The sequence below is a fragment of the Leuresthes tenuis genome, unplaced genomic scaffold (genome assembly GCF_036924035.1).
Source record: "Leuresthes tenuis unplaced genomic scaffold, fLeuTen1.0.hap1 SCAF_12, whole genome shotgun sequence".
Lineage (NCBI taxonomy): Eukaryota > Metazoa > Chordata > Actinopteri > Atheriniformes > Atherinopsidae > Leuresthes > Leuresthes tenuis.
The window spans coordinates 8,856,317-8,873,011 of record NW_027325366.1 but is presented as its reverse complement, the minus strand read 5'-3'; the positions used below and the strand labels follow the sequence as shown (position 1 = coordinate 8,873,011).

At 39.1% G+C, this 16,695-nt stretch overlaps 2 protein-coding genes across 3 annotated transcripts in view; both read right to left on the bottom strand.

Moving 5' to 3' along the window:
* Positions 1-3,286, bottom strand: part of LOC140319020 (nck-associated protein 5-like) — an 84,827-nt gene extending 81,541 nt beyond the window's left edge. The window contains exon 1 of the mRNA XM_072396534.1: positions 174-3,286. Within this exon, the coding sequence (XP_072252635.1) occupies positions 174-192 (19 nt within the window). The 5' untranslated portion in view covers positions 193-3,286. The remainder of the gene's footprint in view (positions 1-173) is intronic.
* Positions 3,287-3,367: 81 nt separating this feature from the next.
* Positions 3,368-16,355, bottom strand: ftcdnl1 (formiminotransferase cyclodeaminase N-terminal like 1). 2 transcript variants are annotated; one of them, XM_072396535.1, is made up of 6 exons: positions 15,852-16,355; positions 15,125-15,243; positions 14,777-14,872; positions 14,220-14,375; positions 6,351-6,539; positions 3,368-4,232 (listed from the first exon to the last, which is right to left on the bottom strand). In XM_072396535.1, the coding sequence occupies exons 2-6, from the start codon at positions 15,237-15,239 to the stop codon at positions 3,799-3,801; spliced, it is 990 nt and encodes a 329-aa protein (XP_072252636.1). In that variant the 5' UTR covers positions 15,240-15,243; positions 15,852-16,355; the 3' UTR covers positions 3,368-3,798. The 2 variants fall into 2 exon arrangements, with proteins under 2 accessions (XP_072252636.1, XP_072252637.1); XM_072396536.1 differs by lacking the exons at positions 15,125-15,243; positions 15,852-16,355 and adding an exon at positions 14,991-15,106.
* Between the last annotated feature and the right edge of the window lie 340 nt (positions 16,356-16,695).

The window sequence follows — 16,695 nt, the reverse complement described above, 5'->3', positions numbered from 1 at the left end:
CAACCAATATGGCATCCAGTTTAACATCACAGTCCTATGGATCTGTTTAAAACCTCCGGGAGGAAAATCCAAGACATTTCTTGAAGGAGCAGGCAAATGTGACAAAAAACATATATATATAAAACCCATCAGAGTGACATCTGAGCATGCAGGTCTTAGCATTGCATCCTTACCCTGCAGGTTGCTGTGCATATCCACAGAGGCAGATGTCAGCAGAGTCAGCAGGTTGAGAGGTCTCCGCAGTGTATAGCATGCCTTGTCCGCATCACATTGGTAGACCACCCGAGGAGCAGTACACAGCAAGGAGCAGAGATGCCAGAGCTATCCTTACTTGGAAGACGGTAGCAACTGAGGGTAGTGTAAACATCACAGGCCCGCACAGATCCTAGCATACAACTGCTATTGCATCCTCCGTCTGCAGGTGTTTGGGATCCAGATGTAATGAATTCCATCAAGCCTCAGATGAGAGAAAATCCATAAGGTTCTCACGTCCAAATACAACAAGAGCTTTCTCCCTCAGTGAAATGTAACCTTGCCTGCACGAAGCATCACCGCCTCAGTGAAACACTGTCTCCATTTCTCCTCCCCCTTTCCCTGCCTCTGCCTAATTTACTGCTTTATCGCTCTATTTCTGTCTTTTTCTGATGCTCACCCATATTTCCACTTCACTGATCTCCCTCTTCAATTCTCAGCTGTGTCTCAGTGCTCTGCTCAGCCTGTGCCCAGAGGATGTTAAACATGTGTTCAGGGTGGGGGTTGGGGAACTGCTGACTTCATAGGTGGCACGCTTACTTCTCACACTGATAGGTTAAAGAGGATGGCGCTGGCCTTATCTGACTGGCAGTTTTTTAAAGATAAAATCTGCATAGCATTTTTGTGTCATGAATGTTAACCTATATTCAAGTCATTTACAAAATGTATTGGTTATGAATAATCATTGCTCTTAATCTGGTAATCTATGTAAAGTTAAAAGTGAGGGGAGCACAAGGGAAAATCTAAATGTAGTGAGACTAAAATCACTGTCATCTTACTGAGTAGCCCTGCAGGAATGACAGCAGGGAAAAACAAACCCTAAAGGCTCAGAAATAATGAGCAGCAGAAGAAGAATTTTGTTTGTGCTTAACGCCACTGCCTCATCATAAACAAGAGGAACATTTCTTTACATTGTACAATAGGGGCAGTGGGGAAAAGGGAAGAGGTGGGAGGCAGAGAGTGTGGAGGGAAAAAACTGGAGAAACAGTAAATGGTGGTGGTGTTGGGGAGTGGTAATGAGAGGAAGGAAGACAGAGATATAGATAATAGAAAGCTTTTGCAAGCCAAAAAAAAAAAGAAAGAAAAAGATTCAGTTTAGGCTTTTAGTGGCAGATAGTGTCTTAAATGGATGCTGATTCAGTGATGTGCAGTGGGAGGTTCACTTAATTAAGAAAATGATGGCCTTGAGACAATCAGAAGAGCCTTTAGGCTGAGTCACATGAACAGAGAGGTTACATGGAAGACAGGAGGGGAGGATGGGGGGAGGGGTTATATAGCAATGTTTAACTACGAAATTTGCACATTTTATTTTTAGCCTTTAATTTCCTCGATCCATCCATTTTCTATAGCCGCTTAATCCGTTGGTCGGGTCGCGGGGGGGCTGAAGCCTATCAGCGGGTGAGAGGCGGGGTACACACTGGACAGGTCGCCAGTTCATCACAGGGCCACACAGAGACAAACGAGACAAACAACCACACACACACTCACTCCTAAAGACAATTTTAGAGACACCAATTACCCTAACATGCATGTTTTTGGATGGTGGGAGGAAGCCGGAGTACCCGGAGAGATCCCACACATAAACAGGTAGAACATAAAAACTCCACACAGAAAGGCCCCAGCTGGGAGCCGAACCTGGAACCTTTTCGCTGTGAGGTACTAACCACCACACCACCGTACAGCCCCATCATTTAATTTCCTTAGAAGTAAAATGTGATTGCTGTCAAAATCAAGCAACACTAAAAAGTGTATTTTTTACTGTTAGCTCAAGAACAATTAGGTGAATCAAATGGGATTCTATTTGCTAAACATGTGACTTTGCTTGTGAATTTATAAAATGTGCGTGAATGTGTGTGTGTAAAGCAGAAAACCTCTGGGCTAATGCTGTGACCTAGATTAGGCCTTGATGCTCCCAAGCCTGACAGGCTGAGTATGTGTATGTGTGCCAACTATAGAGTAAATGCGTATGTATGTGCGTCAGGATGCAGAAGAGAGAAGATCGTAGAGAGCGAGGAAAAAGAATGCACTTAGAAGGGAGAGAGTTGTGTATATACCCACGAAATGAAACTAAATGGGTGCTAAGAGCCCCAGCTGAATGACATACAAAGAGGTGAACGTACACGCAGTAAAAAGGTGCACACACACTGATGAATATTGCAACTCTTCTACCTCAAAGAGCTACATAATATATCATCAAATGCACAACAGAATGACTGGGAAGTAAATTCAGCAACTGATGCCAAAGCATCAATCTCACAGAAAGATTTCATACTAGCTCAGCTTGTGCGTAAAGCTTAACAGATTAGCGCCCACTATGTAGGTAGATTAGAATGTTGGTGGCTTTAAAAATTTCTCTTCCATATTGCATAAAATTAGCATTATCTTATGATACGGTTTTGACTTCTAATCTGATCCTTTGTTAAGTAACATTTATATGTAGTTATTACCCAGTGACTCAAATCCATTTCTCATACTCTGTAAGTGTGCTGCTATTAAGTGCATTATATTTGTCTTATGTAAGAAATTAGTGGAATCATCTCACCCCAGTTATTTCTTGACTTGTGCTCTGGACAAATTTGACACCTACTTATTTAATGGTTAATCCTGTGCATCAGCAGCTTATCATATGTATAGAATTACCAAGAAAACTACATGACAGCAAATGGCTATTTAAAATAAAAAAGGTCTCATTTTAGAATGTTAATCAAAACACTGCCAAAGCACTGGATGTCTCTGTGAGGTTCAGTGAGTGAGTTGTGATAAAAAAATAGCTGCCACAGATGGTAACTCTCACACAGAGTCATGCAAGCTAAGACTGATAGAGGAAAATGATGGGAAAATTCTCATCAGCAGAAACTAATCAGTAAACACAAGAGTCCCATTTGCTCCGAAGCAGGAAATGACACACATAATGTACATAGGAAAAGCATTATATAATATTCACATCTTGAAGATGATACACTGGAATCAATAGTTCTGGTCTTGAAGAGGAAATGCTGCATTTAAAACTTCAAATGCATTTCACTGTAAGCATTACATTATAAAAACATTGTGCAGACATGTAATAATACTAGATGTGGAAATGCAAAGCAAACAAGAAAAGAAACAAGGAGAATATTTAGTTATTTATTTAACATACGTATATCTTCTGAAAAGGTTATCACACTGCTTTATACAAAATTAATAAATGTTAGAACTATGGTATTAGGGGTCAGATGACTGTGCATAACAATACTATTATAATAATTGACAATAAGTTAAGTATCAGTTACCTTATTGCATTCCCAGTTCTGTTAACAATGAGATCATTAAAATTAAAATTTTAATACATTTAGTAGTAGTGCTACCACTATAAAATCCACTGTTGTTAAATGCTTTTTGTGGAATAGAGTGAATGAAATAGAAAGCTTGACAGCAACTGCTGCACTTAACAGTAGCTGTGGCTGAGCTTAATAAACATTCAAGTCTTAAGACAGTTAAACAGACGTCAATCAAAGATTTTGCACTTCTATTTAGGGAATTGCTTATTTTGGCGATAATCTGTTCTCACATATGGATCCTACGGTGCTCTTTCCAGAACTCAGCAAGCCCTTGTGACAGCGCAAACTCTGCTAAGCCACGGCACTCACGGGGGGTAAACCCCACCAGAGCAGTATCCTTAATGCCTACCCCCTGCCTTCCTGCCAGCTCAGCAACCCTGGACGTGATGAGGGAAGCTGGAACATGACAGTATAGCTGACCATCAATGCTAAAAGATGGCCATGGTTCACCTGCCAGGTGATTGGGTGGGTCCCCCTTCACACTTTCTACATTACAAGCAATTTCAAGAGCACCCTCATGTGGCAAAGCCAACACCTGAACTCCAGGAAGGCCCCCAGAGGTGGACTCCCTAATAGCTTTGGCAATGCTGCGGCCTAAGGTGATGTCCCGGGTGTCTATAGTGACATTGCAGTTCATGACGTATGGACTGGCTCCAACACCTGTAAATAAGTCCTGTTAGATCCATAGTTTATGGAATGTTAAATCATGTTTAGTTGTTGACAGAAAACAAAAATAACAAAAAAAATCACCTGAAGCTAACATGAAGCTGGGAAAATTCTGGTATCTACCATAAATTCCGGACTATAGAGCACACCTGAATATAAACTGCACCTGAATATAAGCCGCACCCTCTAATTTTAAAAAGAAAATCCATTTTGTACTTGTATAGGCCGCAACGGATTATAAACTGCGGGTGTCCGCATTGTAATATGAGATATTTACACAGAAAGCTGTTACACGTGAGGATTTTTAAACTTTTAATTAAATGCGTATTGTAACATAAACAAATACATACAGGAAATGCTTTTTTTTCCGAACAGTGCCTGTAATACCGATGGTTTTAACTTAAATACCTATCGGTGACGCACAAATACATGGCATAAATGCTTTTTTCTCTAACAGAACCTTTAACACGGCTGGTAAAAAAAAAGACAGTAGCCTACCAGGAAATCAGGCATCATATGCATTTCTTCGTTTGTTTTCCATGTTGAGGGTGAGTACAAATGACCGATTTACAATAATTTAGTAGTGTAAGTGTGTTTGATTTATCGTATAATTTCATTAGACCACTGTGAACTATTCGTTAATTTTATTGGTCTAATGAAAAAAAAAGAAATACAACATAAATTAGCCGCACCGTATTATAAGCCGTGGAGCTCAAAGCCTGGGAAAAAAGTAGCGGCTTATAGTCCAGAAATTACTATAAATGTTTAAAAGTAGAATTTTGCAATCTGACTCCCTGGATATGAATCCATCCTACAAACAGAGGTTTTGACATTTTAGCTTCAACTGACATGATTGTAAAGCTGTTTTTACAAATGAACACTGGAGAATGTAGGGAGAGAAACTATGTTGCTGATATCGCTATTTCTTTACAACATGTTGAGAACAGCAGATTTGGCTCCTTATTGTGTTGTCATGAGAACTGCATGTATTTGTATGCAAATATTACGGATATTTGTGTTCTTACATGCTACTGCTCCAGAACATCTCAGAATTCCAGTGCATGTGTGAAAGAAGCTGACGTGGTCCCTATGATTTTGCCCTTTGAAAGGATTTTCTTAACTCGTTTTGATTATCATGTAATTATTCATCTCAAATTTAGAGTAGGACATACTAAACAAAAAGTGTTTGCATGTTTCATAAGTATTACATCTGGGGAGATACCTCGTAAAAAATATCATTCCAAAGAATCAAAACTGCTTATTTCGTCCATTTGTCATAGTAGTAAGGTAACAAAGGGATAGCTTCGCAGTCAGTATGAACAAGATACAATCATCTCATCTACTGATGGCTATAATCACTCATTTTTATAGATCAGGCATGAAACTTGTGTTATCGTGCATGCACAGGACAAGACATTGAATCAAAGAGATGTTCTGATGCAATTTGTTGGTTTCCTAACCTAGGCAACTCTCTCTTTTTTTAAATTTTCAATGTATGAGCTGGACTAATGTGGATTTTAATTACTTTAATATGATTGGATTCTGATTGAATTACAGTGAATTGGATTATAATTGGCTTGAACTGGACTGTATCTTTGACACGCATTGAGATGTAATTTGTTGTGATTTGGCATTATTTAAATAAAACTAAATTAAATTGAAATTAGCTTGTGGCATTTTGTCCAATACGTATGGGAATTCTACTTGGCTCTGCCTCTTCATGCTCCGTTTTCACTACAGACAGTAACCCCCTCACTGTGGGAAGGATTAGCTGTTTATCAGCACAGCGTGTGAGTGACGCTACTGCAACACAAAGATGAGACACAAAACTATGCTGTGTGCGTGTTCATTATATTACTCGATATTGACTTGGCTTGCTTGCAACCTCGGCTGATGTAGTACCAAAAACAGTATCAGTTACGTGGTACAGCATACAATGAAAGATTAAAACTTTAAATAGGGAGCCGAGCCATATCATACCGCCGGTACCATTAAATGGAAAAACACCATTGGTGACCTTAAAAAAAAGTATTCTTAGCAAAACACTTTTACATAACCAAAAAAAAAAAAACCAACAACAAACAATCTTACTATATCTGTCTACCAGCTCACCTGTAAGCCCATATCGTCTCTGTGGTTGTGGCCCCATGTCGGCCTTGATAGCCTGTAAGTCTGGCATCTTCTTGAACCAACCCATCTCCTTTCTCCTATGAGCCAGCCCACGCTGCAAAGGAGAGTCTGCCCAGCCAAACAGGAAGGCACTAGTGCCCTGGACCCTGTCTGTAAGTCCCTGAGCCACAGCTGAGCCAAAAAAGGTCACAGTAATGTAAATGTTGAGCAGCAAATGGAGCACATGTCGGCACATGCACACACTTTCAGATACACAAGAGTAATAAGAGCATGAGACTAAACACACCTGGGGCATGTCAGTCAGATGGAGGGAGAAATTTGGACACACAGACAGCTATTCACATCCCTGTATGCATACAGCGCTTGTTAGTGTGCTTGCCAATTACCAATCTGCAATCTCACCAAGCTGATTAGCATACAGAGTGCAGATTTCAGGCATGCAGAACACATGCTGTTTTACTGCTCATTATCAGCAAGGCATGTGGCTGCTAAGTCAACCCTCAAAGAGTGAGACTAATCCACACATAGCAAAAAGATGTTGCATTATCAGCCACGAGCCACCAGACATATTCCCAACAACACTATAGATGAGCTTCCCATCTGTGTTTGACCAAACATTTCCACTTTGGTCTTTCCACTTTTGGTCTCGAATATTAGGCCTCATGCCAGAACGTTTTCATATTTTTATTATAAATTTCTCTCACTTTTTTTGTATGAAGGACTCGTACGAACACGCCACGTCAGATTCAACAAACACTCTTAACTTCGGGAAAAGTGTGTAAACGACCTGCGTAAATGATGAATGCCACCCGTGCGTATTTAAGTGCACATGCACGACTATAGTAAATTTGTATACTCCACGCCCAAAATAATACCATATAACGCTACGCTTAAAACGCTCTTGTGCAAAACGCAGCATGCCAGAATAATGTATAACATCCACCTGGCCTTCAGCTCAGTGCGCTCCACAACAACACGGGTGCTTTGATGCGTATATGTGTGCAGTCTATTGCTGCGATTATGATGTACCATGGGTGATAAACTGATGAAAGTTTTGATGACCAAGGGGAGCCCATGACTCACAGAGGACTGGGACACACCCAATCTGTCTCCAATAGTGATGTGTCGTTTGCGAACGATTCGTTCGATATGAACTAATCTTTTATATGACTCGGGAGTAACGAGTAGTCTGTGATTCGTTCATTTTCATGCAGTACCCTTCCTCGCCACATGGCAGGCGGAAGCTGCATAATCTCAGACTCAACTCCTCGGGTGACGGGTCCTCGCACAGGAAACAGTATTGATTCCATCACGACTCAACTCCTTGGGTGACGGGTCCTCGCACAGGAAACAGTATTGATTCGTTCACGACTCAGCTCCTAGGATCTTCGTTCATTTGTCACGTAACAGGCTGAAGAGCAGTAGGCACAACAGTTCGTTCACAAACCGGATCATTCATACGGATCGTTGTTTCTTTCATTTGTCATGTGACTGCAGCTCAGCTACGGGGCTGTGGACTAAGAAACGAAGGAGGAAATGAATGATGTCTGATTTGTGATGTTCATTCATTTGTCATGAAATCATAATTAATTAGTGGTCTTCGGTTCTTCTAGATATGTATAGTGTCGTTGTGTATATAATGCGTGAAGTGTGTAAAAAGATAAATGATAATGTAATAATGTGAATAAATACTTTTGAAAATTATATCAGCATACTGATTTTGTGTAATACTCTACCATAAAATAATAGAATATAATAATGATAATAATAATATAATAATGATGATAATAATAATAACTAGAAAATTTCAGGAAATTTTGACATGGGCATGCCCTACTGACCATTCCTGCCCTCTTGCTGCTTTGCGCTTTGAGTGGTCAGTTAGACTAGAAAAGCGCTATACAAGTACAAGTCCATTTACCATTTACCATTTGCTTTGGGGTGGTAATGCTTGTGTTGTGTTCAGTTTAAAGTGGTTCTGGTTGAGTTGTTCTGGTTCATGTTGTTAATGAACCACACTCCCTGCTTCCAGAGCGCCCCGGGTCTTTCAACGTTTGCATGATGTCTCTACAATGAAATGTTGCCAAGCAACAAGCCTTCAAAGCATATCAGCATATCAATCAATTAGCTTCAAAATTAGCATAAAGATAAAGTAAAATTTCTCAGAAACTGTAAATCCCAGCATAATGAGGTTACAACCTCATACCTTAAGTATGTTGTAGTCCAAACTGTCAAGAGTCTTTAAATGTTTGAACAATGTCTGTATGATAAAGTTTGGCCGAGCAAAACCTCTCCAAAATCAGCATGTCAATCATTAGCATTAAAATTATGACCAATTTAAAGTGTCATACCTCAAACACCGTAGTAGCCAGCATAACGAGACGCTAATATGTTTTAGTCCAAAGCGTCCCGTGTGTTTGAACATTTGAAAGATGTCTCTACGTTATAGTGCAGCCGGGCAAAAGTCCTCCAAAAATCGGCATATTAACTTCATAGCATCAGCTAATATATAATTTTAGGCTTCCCTGCAAAATGCTAATGATGCTAGTATGTTAGCATTTTAGCATGATGTTAGCATCTGCTGGTTCTGTCTAAGTTGGTTCCGGTTATGTCTGAAGTGGCTCTGGTTATATTGCATTCACTCTTAGGCTCCCCCATTGGAATGCATAGGATTTGTGTTGCCATGGTAACAAGCCTCATGTTAATGGTTTTGCAAATTTAACGTTAAATTTCTAAAAAACCGTAATAGCCAGCATAATAAGACTGAAATATGTTGTAGTACAACGCGTCCCGGGTTGGGGAACATTTTAATAATTTTTCTACAATGACCTGTTGCCGAGCAACAAGCATCCAAAACCAAATTTAGACTTTTTTTTTATTTAAAGTTAGCTATAAACTGTAAACACCTAGCGTAATGAGGCTTAATAACCATTTAGTACGAAGTGACACAAGTGTTTGAACGCATGAATGATGTCTCTACGATAAAGTTCGGCCAGGCAATAAGCGTCCAAATTTCTTCGCTTCCTGGCATCTATCGTTACCATGGTAACACTTTTGATCGAGAAAAGTAAGGCCGATCGAGACATGATGGAGACGCACGTACTGATGTATGCATTGCGTGGGTTGCAAGTTGCGGTTCGGGCCGAATTAACAGATTAATTTTTTTCGTGGTAAAAAAATGTTCAGAATCCTCATAGAAATGCATTGGGATGACTCAACAAAAAAAAAAAAAAAACAACCTGTTGCCTGCAACAAGCGGCCAAATGTTGTTTTTTAAAAATTCAAAGTTCAAAATCTCAAAAAACGTAATAATTTGCATAATGAGGTTGTACGGGCGCTTAGTACCCATCAACCTGAGTCTTTGAAAGTTTGAATGATGTCTAAAGTATGATAAAAGGATGATAAAGTATAGCCGAGCGATAAGCGTGGAAATTTTTTACCTTTTTTCCGGTTTTCAGCACCTAGCGTTGCCACGGTAACACATTTGAACAATAAAAGTAATGCCCATCGAGGCATCGTGGAGACGCATGTATTGATGTATGCCATGCGTGGCTGCACATCGCGGTTCGGGCCGCATTAACGGACGAAAAAGCGTGCGGAATAATAATAAAAAGAAAAGGGAAACTTTTTTTAGATACTAATAAATCGCCTTCTTTTTTCGTGTTTTTCCACGTTTTTTCGGCCGTGTTTTTTTTTTTGAGGATTTTTTTATATATATATCAGAGTGGGGCCATAATATATTCCTGCTGCCATGACTTTAGCTTGTTAGCAAAATGCTAGCTAAAAGACCCGAATTTTTCATGTAAAATGTTTTTTTTCTAATTTTTTCGGACGTTTTTTTTTTCACGATTTTTTTTCAGGGAGGTTCTAGGCATGCACCTGTGTGTTTATTTTTTTAACCTAGTTATAGGCGCCCTTTCGGGCCATTTAGCACCATCACAATATGGGCCTTCCATATAGGTTTTTTCAAACGTTTCGAAACGTTTTTTTCAGGGAGGTTCTTGGCACGCACCCCCTGTGTGTTTATTTTTGTACCTAGTTATAGGGCCGTTTAGCACCATCGCAATATGTGCCTGCCAAAAGGGTTTTTCGTCATTTTTTCGTACGTTTTTTTTTTCCAATTTTTTTTCGGGGGGTATTTACTTTGTTTTTAGTTAGTGGGGAATTGCAATATGGTCATGCCATTTCTTGGCATGCCCATAATAATAATAATAATAACAGGACACAATAAATGCACCATGTAACATTTTAAGGAACTTATTGTTTATTTTTTTCTCACTTAATTGTGTTACTGATAGTCAAAATCAATGTGAGTTTTACATTCACTTGTCCTCTACCAGCTGTCACGTGACAGGGCTGAACGGATCATTCTCGTTCGTTAATTTGTCACTGACAGCTACCGAGTCACTGTTGTGCTTTAAACAACAATGGCAGGGAGGATACAGACACAAGTCACCTTATTGTGTATTTGCTTTCCCAGGTTTTCACATGGTTTGAATTGTTTGTCGCATTTTGTGTATTGTATTTTGTCAGCTCAGCTGAAGTAAACTATGTTGCCTTCAGTGTTAAGTGTTTAGAACCGTAGCCGTTTTGTGCAACGCCCACAGTAGGGCTACAGCGCCACCTGCTGGAAAAATGAATGAAATGACTCGTTCAAAGATTCGTTCAATTTGTTCCGAGAGTAAAAGATCCGATTCAGTCAAAAGAGTCGAACTTCCCAACACTAATCTCCAATCTCCCTCTGAAAGGTTCCCATGGCTAAAAATCCAAGGGTGGTGAGGACCTGGACGTGTGGTGGAATTGGGTTTGATCGGCGTGTTTCTCTCTGGAGTTGTGGCTCTAGCAAGCTGCATATTTGCAGCAATACAGTCCTTGGCAATCTAAACTGCAATGTCAGCCAGTCTCCGCAAGGATATCTACACTACTCAAGAGCCTGACGCGCTAAGGCATCCAGAAGTAGCAAGTCAGCCACTAGTTACACTTCCCATTGACCTTGTTATATACAGAGTCAAATTAACCTTCGATTAGTACATAACTTAAGTTAAAGTGAATATTGTCAGCATAATTATGGGTTATAATTTTATGATTGCGTCAAAGTAATTAAATATACAATCCATTAGTCAGTAAACTTGATTCAAATAACAGCGGACTATTTTACGTAACTCGTACAACGGGTCCGGATCACTTGTAAATTCTGTTTGTACCTGAAAGAAAACATTGGTGAATATGCAAATTCTCTTAAATCACTCGTACGCACGACTTAAGAACAAATCTGTTCGTATGAACGGTTCTTGCATGAGGCCCACTGTTCTAGTCTTGTGGATTGTTCAGAAGTAACTTTGCCAACCTAAAAGTGGTGCCATGTTAATTTTTGGAAGAAGAAATTTTGTATTGACAACCCTTCCAAACAAGCCATATCCATTCAGACTTTTTATAACTGTGCTGTCATGAACTTCAATAATTAACACACCAACTGTGGTCTGTAGTCTGAGATGTTGCTCTTGGATTTTATTACAGTGGTCTGACCTTGAGGTTAACTTGCTGGGATGGCCACAACTGGGCAGACCCGCAGCTGAATATTTTCCACTTGTGGAAATTTTATTTCTCACTGTAGAATGATGGACTCCAAATTGCTTCGAAATTACCTTACAATTCTTTGATTGATGGGCAAAAATACTGCTTCTATAGGATCATTGCTGATGTCTTTCCTCTTGGCATTGTTTAATACACACCTAAATGCTCTAGACCAGAAAACTAACAAAACTTCTGCTTTTATTGAGGTGTTCACATTTGCTGACGATCACTTAATTAAATACATTTGATTAGCAACGCCTGACAGCTATTTACCCTTTTGATTCCTAAGGAAGTAGTAGGTGCAGACTCAGTGCTTCTGTAGTTTGACTTTTCTTTTCTGTTAAATAAGCAGTGACACTGTGTAAGATGTCATTTATTTCACCCGATTTGTATTTACTTGTTTTTAAGACCTGGTAACAAGTAAATTATTTCTTATTTTTGTCTTTGTCTGGAAAACTTTAGAACTGGAATAGAGTGGTACTCTATAATCTTAAATTACTGTATATATAATCTACAGTATATCAAAGAATTAGAGGCAGCTATGCTTCATACGAAGAAAGAGGCTGAAAAATATAGAATTAATTCTAAAAGAATAATACAATTTCCTTCTGCAATGGAAAATGTATACCCCTTGAACTTTTCTACATTTTGTCCCATTACAACCATGAAGTTGATGTATTTATTGGGCTTTTATGTGATAGACCAACTCAAAGTGGCATATATTTTTGACGTATAAAAATCTGAAAAGAGGGGCGTGCATTTGTATTCAGCCCCCTTTACTCTGATGCCCCTAAATAATATCCAGTGCAATAAATTGTCTTCAGAAGTCACCTAATTTGTAAATAAAGTTCACCTGTGTTTACTTTAATCATACTATAAATACAGCTGTTCTGTGGAGGCCTCAGAGGTTTATTAGAGAACATTAGTAAACAAACAGAAGATCAAGGAACACACTGGACAGGTCAGGGATAGAATTGTGAAGAAGTTTAAAACAAGATTAGGTTATAAAAACATAACCCAAGCTTTGAAACATTTCACAGAGCACTGTTCAATCCATCACTCAAAAATAAGAAAGAGTCTGGCACAACTGCAAACCGACCAAGACATGGCCATCCACCTGAACTGACAGGCTGGACAAGGAGAGGATTAATCAGAGAAGCAGCCAAGAATCCCATCATAACTCTAGAGGAGCTGCAGAGATCCACAGCTAAGATGGGAGAATGTGACCTCAGGACAATATTAGTTGTGCACTCCACACATTTGCCTTTTACAGAAGAGTGGCAAGAAGAAAGTCATAAGAAGTCCTGTCTGTAGTTTGCCACAAGCCATGTAGGGGACATAGTATACATGTGGAAGAAGATGCTCTGTTTAGATGAGACAAAAACAAAACTTTCTGGTCTACATGCAAATCACCGTGTGTGGCAGAAACCTAATATGGACATCAACCTGAACACAATATTCACCACTGTGAAACATGGTGGTGGCAGCATTGTGCTGTGGGGATGCTTTTCTTCAGCAGAGACAGGAAAACTGGTCAGAGCTGATTGGAAGGTGGATGGAGCTAAATATAGGGCAATTTTGGAGAAAAAAAACTGTTAAAGGCTGGAAAAGACTGAGGCAGAAGTTCACCTTCCAGCAGGACAACGACCCTAAACATACAGCCAGAGCTACAATGGAATGGTTTAGATCAAAGCATATTCATGTGTTAGAATGGCCCAGTCACAGTCCAGACCTAAATCCTATTGAGAATCTGTGGTAAGACATGAAAATTGCTGTTCATGGACACTCTCCATCCAATCTGACTGAACGGGAAATAGTTTGCAAAGAAGAATAGGCAAAGATTACAGTCTCTACATGTGCAAAGCTGTAGAGACATACCTCAAAAGACTTGCAGCTGTAATGGCAGCGGAAGGTGGTTCTACAAAGTATCGACTCTGGGGGGCTGAATATAATTGCATGCCACACTTTTCATATTTTCATTTGCAAAAGATTTTGCATCATCTTTGTGTTGGTCTATCACATTAAATACATTAAAGTTTGTGGTTGTAATGTGACAAAATGTGGAAAAGTTTAGGGGGTATGAATACTTTTTCAAGTGTGTGTGCTTGCACTGGATTTTAGTTTTATTAATCAGCCACTAATTAAAGTCAATGCTCATCTCCGTCAGTAGGTACTCTTCAGAACACAAAGTGCACAAGAACATGCCTGTGCCCTGACAGCTAATGTGGAGACATATTGGGAACTTATTGGCAAGTGCAAACACACAAAACATCTCACCCCGAGCCTCTTGAGCACAGTCCTCCACTCCCACCTCCTCCCCAAGAGGGTAGATGGGTATGAGGTCAACGGCGCCCATACATGGGTGAACCCCTGTGTGAGTGCGCATGTCGATTAGCCCAAACGCCTTCTCACATGCAGACAGAACTGCCTCCCCTGGAATACATCAAATACAACATCAAGCATTCTGTGACAATAAAACCCTCATATGTTCAGTGGGAATGTGTATATAAATGATCAATACAGTATACTGGTAGAACAACTTAGTTTTCATTGTCAGAGGGTTGAGTTTCAGAAAAGCTTTCTAGAGGATAAACCTTTCACTGTGATCTTTATTTAAAAAATGTTCCTTCTCAATTTTTTTGTGTTTAAATCCATGACAAAGCTTATTAAAGGATTTTTTTTCCTCTCAGAGGATTAGAGAGCAGGGAATGTTTCCCTGCTGTAACATGAACACTGGAGCAAGCAGTTGAGTTTATCCCTCTCCTAAGAGAACAATGATTCTAAAAATATTACATCCCTCTGGGGTTTCAGAACAAAATGGAAAGATTACTTACTGATTGAGTCGATACTGGACACAATAGTGATGACAGAGCGGTTGTAGTCATGATCATTAAAGATGTTCAGCACTGTGGTCCTCTCTTGTTTAACCCCTGGTGAATATTTAAACATCTTTAAATAAGTGTCTAATTAGAAATTATATTTCATAAGTTTAGTTCACTGCTACAGAGGCTATAGTGTTTACACCTAGTGTCATTAAGGAGGACATACAGTAAATGCTCTTTTGGTTGTCTGCATACAGCATTCTAAATACTCTCCCAGTATGTAGTGTTCTTCAGTGCTCCTGTTCAACAGTCCAACATTTGTGGTTGATGTTTGAAGTTAGTGCTGTAAATTCCTCTTGCCTTCAATGTTGTACAAAGCTGCCTTGGCCACAGTCTCCACCAAGTCTTTTCTGTGAGCCTCAGAAACATTGAGGAGACATGCCACCAGGTGTCTGCCCAAGGTACTTGAGGACATATTTCTGAAACAGCGATAATATAATGATAAAAGTCTGAACTGTGAAGTGTACAGAAATTATTGAAGAAACATTGCCAACATAATGAGCAAAAGTAACTTCTGTGATGAAAAGTTGATTTTTTAAAAATAATAATTAAGTTTTAAAACAATGTAAAATTATAAAAAATCTTGACCCAGTCCTGAATTTTCATATTTTACTTCCAAGGAGACAGAAATACTTGTAATGTTGTCCACTATTCTTTCGCAGTAGTTCTTTTTTTGGATGCTTTATTTAATTCATTCTCAGATGAGTAGTTGTATCTGACTGCTTTCAAATTAATGTGTTTTGTCTGAAATGCCATTTAACACTGACCTATGAATCATTCAAGCATAAAAAGGCATATAACTCAACTCAACACATAATAGACAGCTAAACAAAGAACCAATTTTAAATTGTATCTTAAGGCTCTTTATTAGCAGACACAGTTTAATCCCATTCATTTAGTAACATTTACAAAAAATAACCTAAATAATACATAAAATAGTAGTTTTGCTCCAACAATATGATACTCAAAAAGCTAAGAAAACTTTACATATCTCAGCAGAGTGTGCAGTGTGTTGTTACACTGTTACCTTGCTGTAGATGAAGGATTCTCCTTGTGTCCTGACTGAATTCAACAGATCACTCATACGGGTGTTGAATAGCATTTAAAAACGTCCAGTGCAGTCTACTGGAGTTATTACACCGAACAGAGTTGCTCCATACCTGTCTTTACACAATAGTAACAGAACAGGTTCAAAGTTCAACCTTGAAAAAACTAACGGCTCCCTTTATCTGTTGCGTGCTAATCAAAACGTAAAAGTAGCTGTAGTTTACAAGCATTAAAGAGAGTGCTCCTAGCACTGACATGTGCATTGTACGTAACTCTGAAACCGTGTATGAAATGAACGGGGGTAAAAAAAAATTTAAAAAGTTATTATTTCCTGTACACCAGCGGTGCACTAACATTCACGCAAAGTCAGTCCAGGCACGTCCCGTGGATACAGTCTGTGGTTTAGGGCCGAGGAGACAAACACACGTGAATTTAAATATATTAAGTAAAAGTTTAGAGAGCTTAGAGCAAGATGATTCACTCCCATTATTTTCCCTCTGAGTACTTTCGTTTTCAAAACCCTTTTACCATGACTAATGTGTTATATCGATGTTTACATAACATTTAAAAGTATGCCATGTATGTAAACAAAGCAGCAAATGGTGCTAACTGCTAATTTACCTAAACGTGGCACACAAGCGAATAAAAGATAAACATTTTACAGGAACGTTCCTCGTGTAAACTGATATAAATTGACGGAAAAATATCAAACAAATATATTTTGCACTGATTACATAAGTCTTTCATAATAAACATGAACCTAGAGCATATGTTATGTGTTTCTATTGCATTATTATTTTTGGTCATCGGCTGTGTAGTTGACC

Bases quoted from the DNA above. Each gene is read 5' to 3' on its own strand.
- ftcdnl1 (XM_072396535.1), bottom strand. From the start codon at position 15,239: ATGTCCTCAAGTACCTTGGGCAGACACCTGGTGGCATGTCTCCTCAAT. The intron at 6,540-14,219 runs GTGAGATGTTTT...TTTTTGGCTCAG, and splicing joins CTGTGCTCAAGAGGCTCGGG to CTGTGGCTCAGGGACTTACA. The intron at 4,233-6,350 runs GTGAGCTGGTAG...ACTTATTTACAG, and splicing joins GAGACGATATGGGCTTACAG to GTGTTGGAGCCAGTCCATAC.